Genomic DNA, 15,993 nt, shown 5'->3' on the forward strand with positions numbered 1-15,993 from the left:
TTTGCTTGGGAATTCGCCATACTAGTCTGATATTGCGTGACAGGGACGGTCTTAGCGCTAGATCGTGATACCGCAACAGGAATGGATTTCTCCTGGACCATCGGTGTGCTCGGAACCGAATCAAGAGTCTTGAACATATTTTCCACCCATATTTGCCTAATTATACCACGTACCTGTTTGTGCGTGAGAAAGTGTTGGAAGTACCATTGATAGAGAATGGCGAAATTGACAGTCAAACGAGTCGCCATCATTGGTGCGGGCCCGGCCGGGGCGATCGCGATTGATGCCTGTGCGCAGGAACAGGCTTTTGATGTGATACGAGTTTTCGAGCGTCGAGAGAATGCCGGAGGATGCTGGTGAGTTCTGGCATTGGCGAAGATTGATTGACCGCTCGGAGGATTCACACGCTCCAGGCTCTACGATGAGAAGCATCCCCGCGTTGCGGAAATCAATCGATTCGCCGACCGTCAAAAAGCAGATCCTCCAGTAGAGATACCAGAGAAACTGCCGGCACAGGTTCCTAAGCAAACCCAGAACCGATACATTGAAACATCGGTCTATCCGTATCTTGAGAGCAACGTCGACGCCGAGGCGATGGAGTATTCTCAGGAGCCCGTTCCAGTCGAAAGAAGCCAACGTTCAATTGCCCTTCACGGCGTGGATACTCCGTACCGGCCGTACCAGGTCTGGCAGAAGTACATCCAAGACCTGGTGAACAGGAGAGGCTATCAAGACCTTGTCGAGTATAACACCACTGTAGAGCGAGCATCCAAGAAGAATGGTGAGTGGGAGCTTGTCCTTAGAAGAAGTGGCAAAACTACCGACTACTGGTGGACCGAGAACTTCGACGCCGTGGTGGTGGCAAGCGGTCACTACACTGTACCATATTTCCCTCTGATCGAGGGGTTACAAGAATTTGAAGAAACGTACCCTGGGTCGGTGATACACACCAAAGCCTACCGGGGCCGTGAGAAGTATCGTGGCAAGGTACGTCGAGGCTCTCTTTTGCGCCGATTGTCGCTGACACTTCGTCAAGAGAGTGATTGTTGTTGGCGCTTCAGTGTCGGGTGCTGATACGGCTGTTGATCTCCTCGGTGTTGCAAAATCACCGGTGTACGCCGTCGTCAAGGGTCACAAGGCAAATGCGTATTTCGGTGACCACGCTTTCAAGCATCCCAGGATTAAGGAGGTTGCTTCGATCAAGCGCATTGATTCGGCCACAAGGACAGTCTTTTTCGTTGATGGAGAGACGGTTGCAAATGTTGATGCCATTATCCTTGCAACTGGGTATACCTGGACGCTGCCCTTCCTGCCACAGATACCTATCAGAAACAACCGTATTCCGGACCTTTACCTGCATGTATTTCATCAGAGCGACCCTACGCTTGTCTTTGTTGGAGCGGTAAGTTCATCAGCCATTCTCGTGACCGGCAAATAAAAAAAAAGAAAAGACTGACAAAGAGCCTTGCAGATCGGCGCCGGGTTGACATTCAAGGCATTCGAATGGCAGGCAGTTATAGCTGCACGTGTACTGGCCGGACATGTAACGCTTCCCCCGCTGGAACTGCAACAGGCGTGGGAGCGCGACCGAATTGCGAAGAAAGGTGATGGTGTGCCATTCACGATTCTGTGGCCAGACTTTGAGGAATATTTTGAGACAATCCGCAAGTTAGCTGGAGAGCCTTCACCCACGCAGCCCGGGAGGAGACTTCCACCTTTTGATCCCAACTGGGTCAAGACATTAGTCGACGGTCATCAGAGGAGGATAAGAATGTGGAAGCGGGCGAATGCGGAAGCGGAGGACCGATGGAATGACGCCGCACAGGTGCTGGCGAAGCTTTAGACTAATGAGTATAGATGCCCAAATGCTCGAAAAGCTGACATGAAGGTTGCCTTCCCGTTATTGCGTCCGCCGATTGTTGAGCGGAAACCGGGGGATCTTGATTCTCCTTTCGTACGTCGCGGTGCACTACTTCAGGATGCCCGACGTTCGAATGACTGTCAGAATGAGGTGCCTACGGCGTGCGAGAAATAGGGCACCTGCAGGTGTATGCTTCGAGGGGGAGCCTCACATCGAAGCTTCAAGGTGCGAACAAGCATCACCGTTGATGAAGAGGATGCTGGTTTGAGGAGTTCAAGTTCTCAGGGGTTGCCAGCGAGGAAGTGCTGGTGGCCCTAAACAGGACAAAGGTGACGCCGCCTTGTGCACACCCGTTTAGCTTGTCCACTAACCGGTATGGATCTAGCGTGTGTACTTTTGTGCCATTTAGACTACTAACGTTGGCAGCTTGTGGATTCTGCATCATCCAATGATATCCAGCTTATTTCGCACCGACGTAATCATGAGATGGGAAACTGTTTTATCACGGTCAAAAACCAGATGTCAATAAATGTTGATTGGAATCTCTTTATATATTCAGGGCTGTCGAGGTACACAGTACCAAGAGCCAAGAAGAAGTCACTCATCAGTTCTTGTCTGGGTCCAAGTATAGTCTGTCAAATTCCGTGGGCAATGCTGGTTTGAGTGCGACATAATGAGCCTCTCCAAACTTGCCGAGTTTGGCACCCGCCATGTCGCCCGAGGAATCGGACGACTGGCGACCGAAGTCATCGAAAGCGGCTCCGGCAGCTATGTGACAATGGCGAGCGGACGCAAGATGCTCGACTTCACCTGCGGTATTGGCGTCGCCAACCTAGGCCATTGCCATCCTGCCGTGACCAAGGCCGCCCAGGCGCAAGTTGCCAAAATGGTGCACGCTCAGGTCAATATTGCCTTCCAGAGGCCATATCTGGAACTCATTCAGTCGCTTCTGCCCATCATGCCACACAAGTCGCTGGACACGTTCTTCTTCTGGAACTCCGGGTCCGAGGCCGTTGAAGCGGCCGTCAAGCTTGCACGACATGCCACCAAGAAGCCCAACATCATCGTGATGCAAGGGTCATATCACGGACGCACCTTCGGGACCATGGCCATGACACGGTCCAAAACCGTCTACAGTGAGAACTATTCGCCGCTCATGCCGGGGGTGTTTGCCGTGCCTTTCCCCTACTGTGCACAGTGTTCGATCGCGAAACGATGTGACGGGAAATACAACTCGGAGAACTGCTGCATGGATCCGGTCGAGCAACTGGAACTGCTCTTGAAGCGAGAGACTGCCCCCTCCGACACGGCAGCGATCTTCATCGAGCCTGTTCTCGGAGAAGGTGGGTACGTCCCTGTGGTGCCAGCGTACCTGAAGCGGGTGCGTGAGATCTGCGATAAGCACAACATTCTTCTCGTCGCAGACGAGGTGCAATCCGGATTCGGTCGAACGGGCAAGATGTTTGCCATCGAGCACTATGGCGTTCGACCAGATATTTTGGTCATGGCAAAGGGCATTGCAAATGGATTCCCGTTGTCGGGGATCGTCTCGAGGAAGGAATTGATGGATATGCAAAAGCCCGGCTCCATGGGCGGCACGTATGCTGGCAACGCCGTATCATGTGCAGCCGGCATTGGTGTGGCGCAGGCGTTCAAGGATGAAAACATTCTGGAGAACGTCAATGTGCGAGGGAAGGAAATGATGGACATGCTTAAACAGGCCAAAAAGGACTTCCCGGATGTGGTGTACGATGTGCGAGGATTGGGCCTGATGCTGGCCTGCGAGTTCGTGGGGGGCAAGAGCTTTGCATCGAAAGTGCAAGCGAAATGCATGGAAAACGACATGCTGATCTTGACCACATCCATTTACGACACTTTGCGCTTCATTCCGCCCCTGAACATCACCAAGGAGGATATGGCCAAGGGTTGCGATATCATTCGAAAGGCAATTGAGGAGGTGGCGGCGGGTGAGAATCCCGCGGAGACCAAGACGAAAGGTCAGGCTCCTGAATAGCTTGATTGAATGCTGGAGATGCATGATTTGCAGAGGTTGTCTTTCCCCGTTTACAACAAGGGGAGGAGTGCCACGGTCGGAGAACCGTCCAGCCTTGTCTGAGCATCTCGGGCGAAGATGTGTATATAAAGTTATTATACAAATATCTCGACGAGCTAATCCAATAATCATCTACATATTTCTTATTTTTTACTAAACGACTCTAAGTTCCCATGCGTACTGATCTCTATTCTTCTCGCTCGGTCCTATATAATCCAAATTATATACCCTATCTACTCCGCTCTCTAAGCCCAGAAGGTTGTCACGCGGGAATATGAAGGACTGTTGAAACGAGGTTCGAGTCGAGGGAATAGTAACATCAGTATCTGGGCCATTTCAATGAGAACGGTTCACCTCCCCATTCTCTCCCATTCGGACCCCAACGTCCGTCGCTTCGTCCAAGTCCTCCACCGGCAACGACAAAAGGCCATTGTGGAGCTCTCGCCTGGACTGATAGTCCCCGTGACTGCCATTGGCGCCAGGAACGAACATGCCGCTGTACAGCATCTCGGTAAACCCCATGTAGTTACCTTGCCTGACTTCAGCCGCGCCCTTCTCCCATCGCTCCCTGGCCAACGAGTGCGTGATAGTCCAGTCCGCATCGGTGGTCTTTGTGACCCGCTTGACGCCCTCGAACATGTCCAGCTGCGAGACCCGGAAGCTGGAGATAAACTGCGACAGAAGCGGCTTGGTCGCCGTGTCCCCAGCGAGGAACGCACGCTTGATCATACATGACCAAGACCAGGGAACATCATCACCAGTGATGCCGGTTAGAAGGGGCGCCAAACTCCCGACGGTATACCTACGTACAAGTATGAGGTATATGATCCAGCCTACAATATGAGTGTAAATGAGAGAAAATATTGTAATAGACCCCAAAAAGGCAACAATGCCCCCAGATCCCAAATGCCTCTCGACTGAGGTCCATTCAGTAAAGCTCTCACGCATAGTTGCAATGGTTGACGTCGTCAATGTCGAGAAGGGTGGTAGGCACCAGTCCAGTCGACGCGGCAACCCCAAAAGTCACATTCTGCAAATTCCTGAACCTAGTAGGAAGAGTGGCCACTATCATGGCCGAACCCAGAACATTGGTCGGTGCATAGGAAAAGGTGGCTTCGGCGATCTGGTTGTCATCCTTATCGAATCCCGTTACAGAGATGTCGCAGCCGAGATATGCCTGGAAGTTGAGGGTTGGCCTGGAGCTGACCGCAACCGAAGGAGAATGAGATGAGATTGAAGGAGCCCGACGGGGAGGAAATGATGTTGCCGTATGGATTGAGTGTCAGAGTGCCTATTTGAGTGACTGTCCCTAAAAGGCTTGCGGTCGCGTCATTTTTGCCGGATTGGGCAAACACGCCGTTTGTGTAGCCGGTCAAAAGACTTGCGGTCTGCATGATTGATAGAAAGATGTCAAGAGAGGTCATGTGTGAACGAGGGAAAACGAAGAGAGAGGGGAGGGCATTGTGCTAAAAGGAAGACGAGGATTGGCCGAGGGAGGAACTTGATCGTGGTACTGACGCTGAGATCCCAGCCTATGTATGTGATTCCGTTGTACGTGCCGACTGGGCTTGTGGAGGGTTCAAATGCGAACCCGAGATCGTCAAACTCTGGTGAAGATGCAGATTAGATTCGCTGGTCTCCTGGGCAGAAGGCACTGGGCAGGCCGGATTCACTTACATTGTCGGTATACTCAGTGCAGCTTCCCGAAGTCCCTGCAGCAGGCAATGCAAATGAGGAAGAGGTTAGTGCCAGAAGAGTGGCGATAGCTCGGGGACCCAGCATGTCTCTGAGATGGGTGTCTTGCTGATCCTGGAAAGAGAGCCAAGGGAAGGACTTGGAAAGAGGGACAGAGGGGACAGGAGAAGCTGTTGGGATCACTTTCAACAGGAAGCAATAAAGAAACCAAGTGTATGTTTGGTGAGCACAACTTCAACGTGTAGTTGTCTGCACACCTCTCAGCGATGCATGTGGGATATGAGCCTCTTATACGTCTGTCTGCTTCCTTAGGGCGACTTGTCCCACTCGTGCAGCCATTGTTCTCCACAGTCTTGGGTATCACCATCACAGTGGCAAGAACAGGATTTTCAAGCGAGCTGGACTGTCTGTATCATGAGAGAGAGCGGATAGCGATGATCTGGTGTCGGGTGTAGCCCCCTTCGCTGCCATGGACCGTATTTGCAACCATGGAGCCGGTATATGGGAGTCACCTGGACCTGACGGGACGAGTAGAGCGATGTTCGAGCTCAGTCATTCCCGACGAGTGTCTGGACGTAGATGATGGCGCAGTTCAGTAGTGCATTGAGTAACCATAAGTCAGGGGGCCCGACTGTCAGCTGCTTCTGAAACGGATTTTCCGAGACACAACTTTGATGGGTCTCAAAGGTGAAGACGCAGTGTTGGACCCAACATCTATGCTCAACGGCTCAGTCGATCAAGCAGGGTCTCGGGCGTCTCAAGTACACCTTCTCATGTACGGACATGGAACAAAGCCGCGATGGACTGGTTCCCGTGTGGGCCGCTTCTGTAGAAGAGCGTGCCGGTACCAATGCCATCAAGTAGATGTGGAAACAACTTACCGTGGTTGCGAGATATTGATGGCTCTGGTCTCCAGTATGCCCAGGGGCTTCACTTGCGAATGACAATCCATGCTGTCTTGCTTGTAATCTTACAGTAGGTATAGTTGAACCGACAACTACCATCTCCCGCGTTGAACAAGCCTTTGTGGTTCGAAGGGCACAACTGGGTACAGAACTGTTGTTCAGGTACATCCACGATTCGCTTTGCGGCCGCGCTGTTCCTGGGCCACCTTTTGAGGCACGTGTCGGACGTATCGCCAAAACAAAAGCTAGTATCTCGCTCGGCAACCATGGATAGAGACAACGGTCGTCGACCTCCACGCTAATATCCCAGTCGCAGAAAGACACTTGGAGTCGGAGGTATTGTCGTACTTGACCAAGCTGACGAGTTGCCTTCAGCCATGCCAATCTTTTCCAGGTCCAGAAATTCTCCCTCCTGCAAAGAATCAAGATTGCATAGGTAGATCCACTGTACTGTGAGCACGAGGAATTGTGATCCCACGATCGACAGAAGAAGGCCACAAACCACGTCGTGTGGAAACAGTTGTTGTCGACATACAGATCACGCCGCTCTAGATTTTCAAAGATGGAGTCTGATCACGTGGAAATGACCCACTTTAATAGGGAATTAATGTGGAGTCCAACTGGCAGCCAATCACAACAAATACGCCCCTGAATCTTCACCTCATTCAGCTCGATTTACAGTGATGCCTAGCCAGACTCTGTAACTCTGTTTCAACGAGATATGTTCCACAAGTTCAAGATGTTAAAGCCTTGAAGATGGATGGCTTCGAAAGACTTCGGCCCGTTGGTATAGTGATCTACATACAGTTCTCTTCAGAAGCCTCGGCTGGCTGACTGACTGGTCAATAGGTAGACTGGAGCGCTGGTCAACAGCTCAACATGGCCTGAAGTTCTATTTCAACGTTGCATTGACGGCCTCATACCAGCTTCCCGAGGGCTGCTCCTCACCCTTGAAACACTACATCTATGATGCATGCCGGGTAGCGGTGGGACGACATCCCATCCTCTCAGCCATCCCAGTGGACGAAGACACCAACGAGCCACACTTCGTCCGTTTGCCAAAAATCGACCTTGACCGCTGTGTGTCCTTCCACGAACGTCAGCATGAGGCGCTCCAAGGACCCAACGACGCTGCCGCTGGCCCAGGATCGGACACGAACAGGGACACCGACCTGGATGCCCTTCTGACCACGCAGCACAACATTTCTTTTGCACCACCGCACCCATTCTGGCGCCTATGCGTGTTGACCGACGCCGCACATCCGCACAGGCTTACCGCGGCTTTCGTGTTCCATCATGCTCTGGGCGACGGGAACTCGGCGGTGGCGTTCCACCGAACTCTCTGCCAGGCATTATCGGAAGCTGTTTCCACCGTGTCGGACAAGACCGTGCCAACAATCATTCCATCGCCTTCAACTGCCTTACTCCCAAATGTGGAAGCCCTCCATCCGATGCCATTATCGATCTCCTATCTCCTCACGGTTCTCTTCAAGGAGAAAATCTGGTCGAGTCGCGACCCAGGCCTCTGGACCGGCTCAAAGATCCAATTGCCGCTCGTGAATCGAGTGCACCATCTCGCTTTCTCCCAACCTAGCACGACTAGTTTCGTCAACGCCTGTCGTGCAAATGGCACCACCGTCACGGCTGGCTTGCAGACGGTTATTGCGGGTGCCCTGTTCGCTCATCTTCCAGATACCTTCACCACGTTGAACTGCGGCGCAGTCATATCTACTCGTCGCTGGCTGCCCCCAGATGTGATCGATGACGACTCCATGGGTGTCTACTTCCAAGATTGTACGGAGGATTACCGACGACAAGACTTCCGCACGGAAATGCTGCCTTGGGATGAAGCACGAAGGTCTCGAAAGACGCTGGAGACCGTGTTGAGTCTGAAAGGGAAGAATGCTACCCCAAACCTGCTGCGCTATGTCAACAATTATCAAAAAGAGATTTTCCTGCCTAAAATCAGCAAGGACCGAGATTCCAGCTACGAAGTGTCCAATCTGGGCGTGGTCAAAGGTACCAAAGGCAAAGAAGAGGGAGGCTCAGGTGTCGAGATGGGCAGGATGGTGTTCACGCAGAGCGCAGTTGTAACAGGGAGAGCCATTGAGGTCTCTGTTGTCACGGGCCAGGATGGTTGTTTGGTCCTGGGCTTTACCTGGCAGAAAGGCGTGGTTGAGGATACCTTAATGGAGCAGGTCATAAGCGGCGTGGAAGAGGAGGTTCAACGTTTGGCACAAGTATGATATGGGTGAGGTGAGCTGGGCGTGTGAGAGGAGATGGATGCCAAACAAGATAAGTAAGACAACTACATACTACTAATTGTATCGATATTGAGAAAACGTGCTGGTCTACTGTTATCCTCGACACGCAGTCAAAGATACTAACAGCCTAATTGCCTTATGCCATATACGAAAGGACAATTGAGCTGTAGTAAGTGCCAAATCAATAGGTGAATGAATTGACCTCATCCTTATTGGCCAGAAGGACCGGGACCTTCATGCAAGGCTGTCCTTGGCAGGGGGGGGAAGCCTTGCAGTGGTCGTAGTAGGGACTGCTTTCCTGCATTATTGACCAGCAGAATTTCAGTTGGTAAGGCCTCCATATTGAAGTGTCTTGACTCCATCGTGGCTGTTTGACACGTTTACTCGGGAGCTAGTAAATGCGCTGCCCTCCGTCCAGCTCCATATCAAACTTTGGTCGTCGTGGGTTTCCCCCTGGCTAGCAGTATCTACGTGCACATCACAACGTGATCCACCACCCCGATAAGAGCATCCTTGTACCGTAAAATGCAGCCCAGTCTCTGTCAGACGTCACGATTAGCGGGTTGCTATCAACATTCTGCTGACACTCTGGAGAAGATAAGAGTATTGAATGCGGTTATCTCTGTCTCCTTCTGTAATGAGCATCCTTCAAGTATGTTGACCCTCCTGGGGAAAGTAGCAGGATCTGAGGCTTGAGGGAAATGGTAGGCCATGACGAGCCAACCCAACAATTATAGATATGAATAATGGATATAAGTTCAAAGTCAAAGTCCCCTTATCGAAAGGTGGTGGTCAAACCCCTCGACTGATCAAAGACGTAGAGTGAACAGAGCCCCCAGTAAGCACGAACCATGGCCAAGGTGAGCTTCTTTGTCAAGAAACCTCCGTACGTATCGCCAACCTCTTGAAATGCTGACGAATACCTTCTTCGATGCAAAACAGTCCATCTCTATCGTCGAGGCCACCATCGACCAACTCCAGGATGCCCTGTCTACCGGCCAGACCAACAGTGTCGAATTAACAGCGAAGCACTTGATCCGGATTGCAAAATACGATCGCAGAGGCCCACGCCTCAATGCTCTGCCCATCATCAACCAGCATGTCTTCAAAGATGCCCAAGCGGCAGATGACCGTCGCGCCGATGGAAAAGCGGACGGTGGTCTGGAGGGCATCCCTTGCACGATCAAGGACAGCTACAAGATCAAAGGCTTAACCGTGGCCTCCGGGTCGCCTGCCTTCCAGGACTTGGTTGCGACCACCGACGCATTCACAGTTGAGCAGATCAAGAATGCCGGGGCGGTGATCCTGGCGAAATCCAACATGCCGCCCATGGCTGCCGGTGGGATGCAGAGAGGAGTCTACGGACGAGCAGAAAGTCCATACAACAAGGACTATCTCACGGGTGCATTCGCTTCGGGGTCCTCGAATGGCTCAGGCACCGCGACGTCTGCGAGTTTCGGCGTCTTCGGGATGGGCGAGGAGACCATTTCGTCGGGGAGGTCGCCGGCATCGAATAATGGTTTGGTCGCATACACTCCTTCAAGAGGACTCATTTCGATCCGTGGAAATTGGCCGCTTTTCCCGACGTGCGACACGGTAGTTCCGCATACAAGGACGGTCAAGGACATGTTCAGACTTCTTGATGTGATTGTTCGCGAGGATGGGAACAGAAATTGCGATTTCTGGAGAGGCCAGCCGTTTGTGCCTCTGCCGGAAGTGGATGCTGTTCGTCCGAAATCTTACCAGGAGCTTCAAGATCCCTTGGCCCTGGATGGGAAGCGTATCGGTGTTCCGAAGATGTATGTCGGGAAACATGATCCCAACGCTCTGCCTGTGCATGTCAACCCGACGGTTGTGAAGTTGTGGGAGAAGTCCCGAGCCACGCTGGAGTCTCTCGGAGCCACTGTGGTTGAAGTCGACTTTCCGATTGTGAACAATTTTGAAAAGGGGACCAAGCATGACCCGGCGCAGGGGCCTTATTTCACTCCGCTTGCTAGGAACGATGTCGATATGTGTCAATTGATGGCATATGCATGGGATGACTTCCTCGTCGACAATGCCGCCTCGCCGAGCACCCTCGCAGATGTCGATCCAGAGCTGATCTTCCCGCAGCCGCCGGGCAGCCTGAAGGACAGATACGGAGGTGATGATCCGTTGGCGCAGCATGCTGCGGTTGTTGCTCAAATCACAAACGGGCGGATCGGTACTTACGACATCCCTGGGCTCAAGGAGGCCTTGGAGTCGCTCGAGGCTCGTCGCAAATCTGATTTCGAACGTTGGCTCGACGAACAAAATCTTCATGCGGTCGTTTGGCCGTGTGCCGGCGATGTCGGCCGCGCTGATGCGGATGTCAATGAAGATTCGGCGCGAGAGGCCTGGCGCAACGGCGTCTTGTACTCGAATGGGAATTGCGTCATTCGCCAGTGCGGCATTCCCACTGTCAATGTTACAATGGGTCTGATGGAGGACACAAAGATGCCGGTCAACTTGACCTTCGCAACAAAGGCATACCAGGACAACGATATCTTGAGGTATGCGTATGCGTTCGAAGCGGGATCCAAAGCTAGAATACCACCACCGCGTACCCCTCAGCTGGAGACAGATACCGTTCCGTTGAAGTCGAGAGGCTCGCTTGCCAAAGAGCCACCGACTCTCACCGCACAAGTAGAAAGTAGCAAGGTGAAAGGTGGGGAAGGTCTCGCAATCTCCGGCTCTGTGAGTTGCGACTGCGCGGGTGGACTAGAATCCCTCGAAGTATTTGTTGACGGAGAAGCGGTCAGCGACGTTAACGTGGAAGGCTCCAAGTGGTCAGCCAAGGTCGAGAGGCCTTCAACCGTTGAACTTCGAGAGAAGGAAAAAGCTGTCCCAGCTCTCAACACGGCCATGATAGTGGTGACAGCGTCGGCCAAGAACGGCAGGTCCGCAGGACAATTGCTTTTCGCCTAGATATTGTCCGGGAAGAGAAAATTGATCCGGGGTATCGAAGAATGGCTTGAAATTTTAGCACCAAGGTTCTTCTAGTTGAATACCAGCGGGCGGTCCGCAGACGCGCCAGTTCCGACACGGGCCTGGACACGCATAAACCGGGTCCTAACAAACACAGTGACAGTGTACTGAATGCCGATGGCGGCGTGTCTTTGAATCACAACAGTAGAAATACACTTACCGGCGACACCGTAACTGTGGTTCGAAGCATTGTGGCAAAAGCTGCCAAGTGTGTATCAGGATGTTGGCCCTAGGCTGAGTCAGAACCGAAGCTCGTTGTTGTTAAGTTTGGATGAGTTGCGGTGCCCAATCTGTTGCGCACAACCAGTTGACACTGAGACCCTCCATAGCTTCAGCTCCTCTTCCTAAATTGATGGCATGGTATGATGCGGCTCTGGAGGCCAGGGTCTGAACGGCGCATGTCCGAGATTTCGTACTTGTATCAGTGACTGCCGTATCTGCACTTCGGCGTGCCAATCTGAGGGAACCAAAAAGTGGTGAAGACCTGAGCTGACATTCATGGCAGGCAAAATCGTTTTGTCGTTGCAACTTGATAGTCCTGAAGAGCCACCCTGAAATTCCTGCCACATTAGTACGCTGCTGTGCTTACGTCTCGCGATGCAGACCAATTTGACATGTCTTGCAGCGTTCAACGCAATCTCCGCGACTCCGCTTCGAAAATGGACAAGTATAAGGGATGAGCGTCTCGGCGAGTATCACAACACTCAAACGACGCCCGTCTCAACACGATTGGATGGTCTGTAAATGCTTGATTGGTATTGGCGCACAATGACTTCTCTTCCCTCCGAATATGTACAACTCTGGGAGAAGTCTTCCCAACCCTTACCGCATCCTGTACCATGCGCTTGGGAAAGCGCGTCAAGGCATCAGTTGCATCTTTCAGTTGATCAGTAACCTTCCTTTCCCCACTTGTTCAACTTGTCATGCACCGCCTATAAGGCCGTTAGCTAGGGCTTGTAACTGCGAGAAGAGCGGGTCGGAGCGGCGGACCTTGGGTAGCGTCACGTCGGGAATGATGACTGTGTTCAAAGCACTGGGTGCATTCTTGGGAGCTTGGCTTCGGTCTCCCTTCGGGTGGTACTGGTATTTGAAGTCTTTTGAGTCTTCCCCTTCTCCATGAGCGACTTCCCAGGGCATGGAGCTGTTGGCAACCGAAACGTCGGCTTCTGAGGTTGCGGAGGTAGGCTTGCGGCCGAAGTAAAATCCAGCGAGAGCAAAAGCGCCGACCATGATACCTCCCAAGATCTGATAGTGGTCAGTAAGTACTCATTGCGGCTCCGGGGGGGACCGTACGTAGAGCTCAGGATCTCGTCTGGCGCCCTTCTTCAATGGTGCCGGGGTGTTGTTGGCTGCCACTTGGCCTGCCTTGGAGGAGGCTCGACGAGCGAGAGTAGCGACGAAAGCCATTTTGAAAGCGCGGAGAGAAACACTGGTGATCGGGAGGGTGGTTGTCGAGGTTGCGAGAGGAGTTGAGAGTCAGTGGTGTGAGAGGTCCAAACTTCGATGATGTTCAACCAACTGCGGCGGGTCCATTTCAGAAGCTCTGGACAACCCAAGCTTGGCCCTGGCACGTGATTGCCCAATTGAGATTAGGTAAGCATCGCAATTGCGGCTCCTGTTCCTGGCGCAACCCCTAAAAACTGGCTCCGTCGGGGTTGCAACGCCGTTCACGTTGATTGATGATCGCAGCCTCACTTCTTCAACTGCGCGACTCACGCTTCACTTTGATGATCATGGGCGATCCCTTCGTTCGAAATCAACACCTACACCCGATGTCGCAACAATAGCGCCGTTGAAAAAGAACCTCAACCCACACCGTTGTCCCCTACCTGCGGCCTGTCTCCAACCTCACGTCGTGAATCCATTCTCGCGTTCCTCAGACCCAGCGGCGTTACCCTGTCCTGCACGAACAATATGCGCCTGATGTCGCACTCGTGACGTTATTTGGTTGCTCGGAATTACAATTGAAGGTCCTTGCTGCAAATGGCTACCAGACCTACGACAGCCCGCAGCGAGATTTCCTCAGCCATTTCAGAAGATGGGTATGGTTCAAGACCGCAGTCCGGGGCGACGCCGCTTCCTGCTCTACCAAATCCGCCGAGTTCGCAGCACGGATATGCTCACCTGAGAGGCATCACCCAGCCGACGAATCGATCAGCGAGGAGTAATCCTGCGCCATCAAGCAACACTGGATCCAGCAGACCGCAAAGTCCTGTCAGTCAGGGCAGCCGAACTCATGTTCCTTCGTTGACTGCGCAAGGCTTTTTCAAGCCAATGAGCTCTCAAAGACTACAGGCGCAACGATTGAGAAGACCATTGGGTGCGAAGAGTATGCAGCCTCCGGCACCTATCCCTGATGGAGATGGAGACGATGATACCCGCAGCATGGCATCTAGTAGACAGGGTCCATGTCACGCATTGCCCAAGAATCACCGTCCAACGCAGTCTATCACCACCGACTACACCCAGTCAGAAGTTCCCGACATTGTTGATGCTCAGTTTGCAGATTACAGTCCTCACAATGACGTCGAAAGTCAGCCTGCCAGCGAGCCTGAAGCCCAGGGGCCCCAGCGACCGTCTCGTCTCAACATAGCAAGCGCTCACAGGTCCGGCGACCCGCTTCAGAAATCACCTCTCTCATTTCGCTCGGGACTGAGTCTGGGAAGTAAGCACCGATTTGAAGCTGGACACCAGCATCTCTCCTCAAATGCGACTTCTCCGCGGTATCCGCAAGACACCAACACCGAAATTGCGACCAAGAGTGCTTTGGGTAAGAACTATGAGTATTTCGAGGGCAATACGATCTTTTGGTTGGGTGGTCGAATTCAAAATGCGAGAGACCGGCCCATTAACATAGCGACTGGCGTGCTATTGGTTCTTCCAGCGGTTTTGTTCTTTGTATTCTCGTGAGTGACCCTTGGCAAATGTTATACCGGACCTGACTGAACGCTGTATAGGGCCTCATGGTTGTGGCATCACGTGTCTCCAGCGATACCTATCATTTTCGCCTATATCTTTTTCCTTTGTTTGTCTTCTTTCGTTCATGCGTCGCTCGTTGACCCTGGGGTGAGAAGCCAGCCATAACTCAAGGTCGAGCTGTACTGACAGATCACAGATTTTTCCTCGCAACATTCATCCCTTTCCACCCCAGGAGACTGATGACCCGCTGGCCATTGGTCCGCCCACCAACGACTGGATCATGGTACGACTCGCGACATCGCAGACAGCAGCGATGGATATTCCGGTGAAGTACTGCAAGACTTGCAACATTTGGCGGCCACCACGCTGCTATCATTGCCGAGTTTGCGACAACTGTGTCGAAAACCTGGATCACCATTGTGTTTGGCTGAACAATTGCGTGGGGAGACGCAACTACCGCTACTTTTTCACCTTCGTCAGCACAGGGACGATATTGGCTCTTTTGCTGGCGTTTGCTAGTCTAGGTCAAGTTATCGCCTACCATGACCAGAACCATGTGTCATTTTCGACGGCGATTGACAAGAACCGGGTTCCGTTTGCCATGTTCATCTATGGCCTGTTGGCGTTTCCATACCCTTTTGCTCTTTGGATCTATCACCTGCTGCTTGCTGGGAAGGGCGAGACAACTAGAGAGTATCTCGCTTCCCGCAGATTTCCCAAAGCGGAGCGACATCGACCGTTCAGTCAGGGCAACTTCATCAAGAATTGGATTGCTGTCCTTGCTCGACCGAAGACCCCGATATATCTTCACTTCAAAAAGAAATATGAGGAGGGTGACCAGCGTTTCGGCACAACAAGGGGCCGGCGGCCAGACCATCTGACTTCGGAGGCACAAAACGGAGGACTGGAGATGAAACCGGTTCAGGGCGCACAGAAGTCGTTTGAAGGGCCGACGGGAAAGAAGATTCCGAAGCAGTAGGCCAGGCGACTGACCGAGGATGTACGAGTAATAGGATCTGCCACTTGGTGCAAACCAAATAATTTGTAGTATATCAGCGAGGAGCCTGGAGTGTCAATACTTACAGGGTTACCTTAAGGTACTTTATCTTGACATCCACCCTCGTCAGGTCAGAGCGGAACAGATTCGTCACAGTCCAAGAACACTCTGACCAGCCGGGCATCAGTGTGGGACGAGTTGCCTGGTGTGCAGGTTTGAGGGATGGAGAATGTTGTTTGTCTTAGGTCAATCTGTGGTCTGTCCGCAAGCGACGACGACGGTATTGGCTGCGT

At 52.5% G+C, this 15,993-nt stretch overlaps 7 protein-coding genes across 7 annotated transcripts; 5 read left to right on the forward strand and 2 right to left on the reverse strand.

The window, feature by feature from the left end:
- Window positions 1-216: 216 nt before the first annotated feature.
- Window positions 217-1,843, forward strand: A1O1_04245 (dimethylaniline monooxygenase (N-oxide forming); the record flags this gene model as incomplete). The annotated part of the gene is made up of 4 exons (XM_007725140.1): window positions 217-356; window positions 414-987; window positions 1,037-1,402; window positions 1,472-1,843. 4 exons carry the CDS (start codon window positions 217-219, stop codon window positions 1,841-1,843), a joined length of 1,452 nt encoding a protein of 483 aa, XP_007723330.1.
- Window positions 1,844-2,534: 691 nt separating this feature from the next.
- A1O1_04246 (4-aminobutyrate aminotransferase) lies at window positions 2,535-3,875 on the forward strand (the record flags this gene model as incomplete). The annotated part of the gene is made up of 1 exon (XM_007725141.1): window positions 2,535-3,875. The coding sequence occupies one exon, from the start codon at window positions 2,535-2,537 to the stop codon at window positions 3,873-3,875; it is 1,341 nt and encodes a 446-aa protein (XP_007723331.1).
- A 375-nt stretch (window positions 3,876-4,250) lies between these two features.
- Window positions 4,251-4,643, reverse strand: A1O1_04247 (uncharacterized protein; the record flags this gene model as incomplete). The annotated part of the gene is made up of 1 exon (XM_007725142.1): window positions 4,251-4,643. The coding sequence occupies one exon, from the start codon at window positions 4,641-4,643 to the stop codon at window positions 4,251-4,253; it is 393 nt and encodes a 130-aa protein (XP_007723332.1).
- A 2,627-nt stretch (window positions 4,644-7,270) lies between these two features.
- A1O1_04248 (uncharacterized protein) lies at window positions 7,271-8,760 on the forward strand (the record flags this gene model as incomplete). The annotated part of the gene is made up of 2 exons (XM_007725143.1): window positions 7,271-7,301; window positions 7,364-8,760. 2 exons carry the CDS (start codon window positions 7,271-7,273, stop codon window positions 8,758-8,760), a joined length of 1,428 nt encoding a protein of 475 aa, XP_007723333.1.
- Window positions 8,761-9,687: 927 nt separating this feature from the next.
- A1O1_04249 (uncharacterized protein) lies at window positions 9,688-11,724 on the forward strand (the record flags this gene model as incomplete). Its single annotated transcript, XM_007725144.1, has 1 exon — window positions 9,688-11,724. The coding sequence occupies one exon, from the start codon at window positions 9,688-9,690 to the stop codon at window positions 11,722-11,724; it is 2,037 nt and encodes a 678-aa protein (XP_007723334.1).
- A 981-nt stretch (window positions 11,725-12,705) lies between these two features.
- A1O1_04250 (uncharacterized protein) lies at window positions 12,706-13,191 on the reverse strand (the record flags this gene model as incomplete). The annotated part of the gene is made up of 2 exons (XM_007725145.1): window positions 12,706-13,029; window positions 13,078-13,191. 2 exons carry the CDS (start codon window positions 13,189-13,191, stop codon window positions 12,706-12,708), a joined length of 438 nt encoding a protein of 145 aa, XP_007723335.1.
- Window positions 13,192-13,767: 576 nt separating this feature from the next.
- A1O1_04251 (uncharacterized protein) lies at window positions 13,768-15,682 on the forward strand (the record flags this gene model as incomplete). Its single annotated transcript, XM_007725146.1, has 3 exons — window positions 13,768-14,690; window positions 14,742-14,850; window positions 14,900-15,682. 3 exons carry the CDS (start codon window positions 13,768-13,770, stop codon window positions 15,680-15,682), a joined length of 1,815 nt encoding a protein of 604 aa, XP_007723336.1.
- Window positions 15,683-15,993: the final 311 nt, after the last annotated feature.

Source organism: Capronia coronata (assembly GCF_000585585.1).
Source record: "Capronia coronata CBS 617.96 chromosome Unknown acBCG-supercont1.3, whole genome shotgun sequence".
Classification (NCBI taxonomy): domain Eukaryota; kingdom Fungi; phylum Ascomycota; class Eurotiomycetes; order Chaetothyriales; family Herpotrichiellaceae; genus Capronia; species Capronia coronata.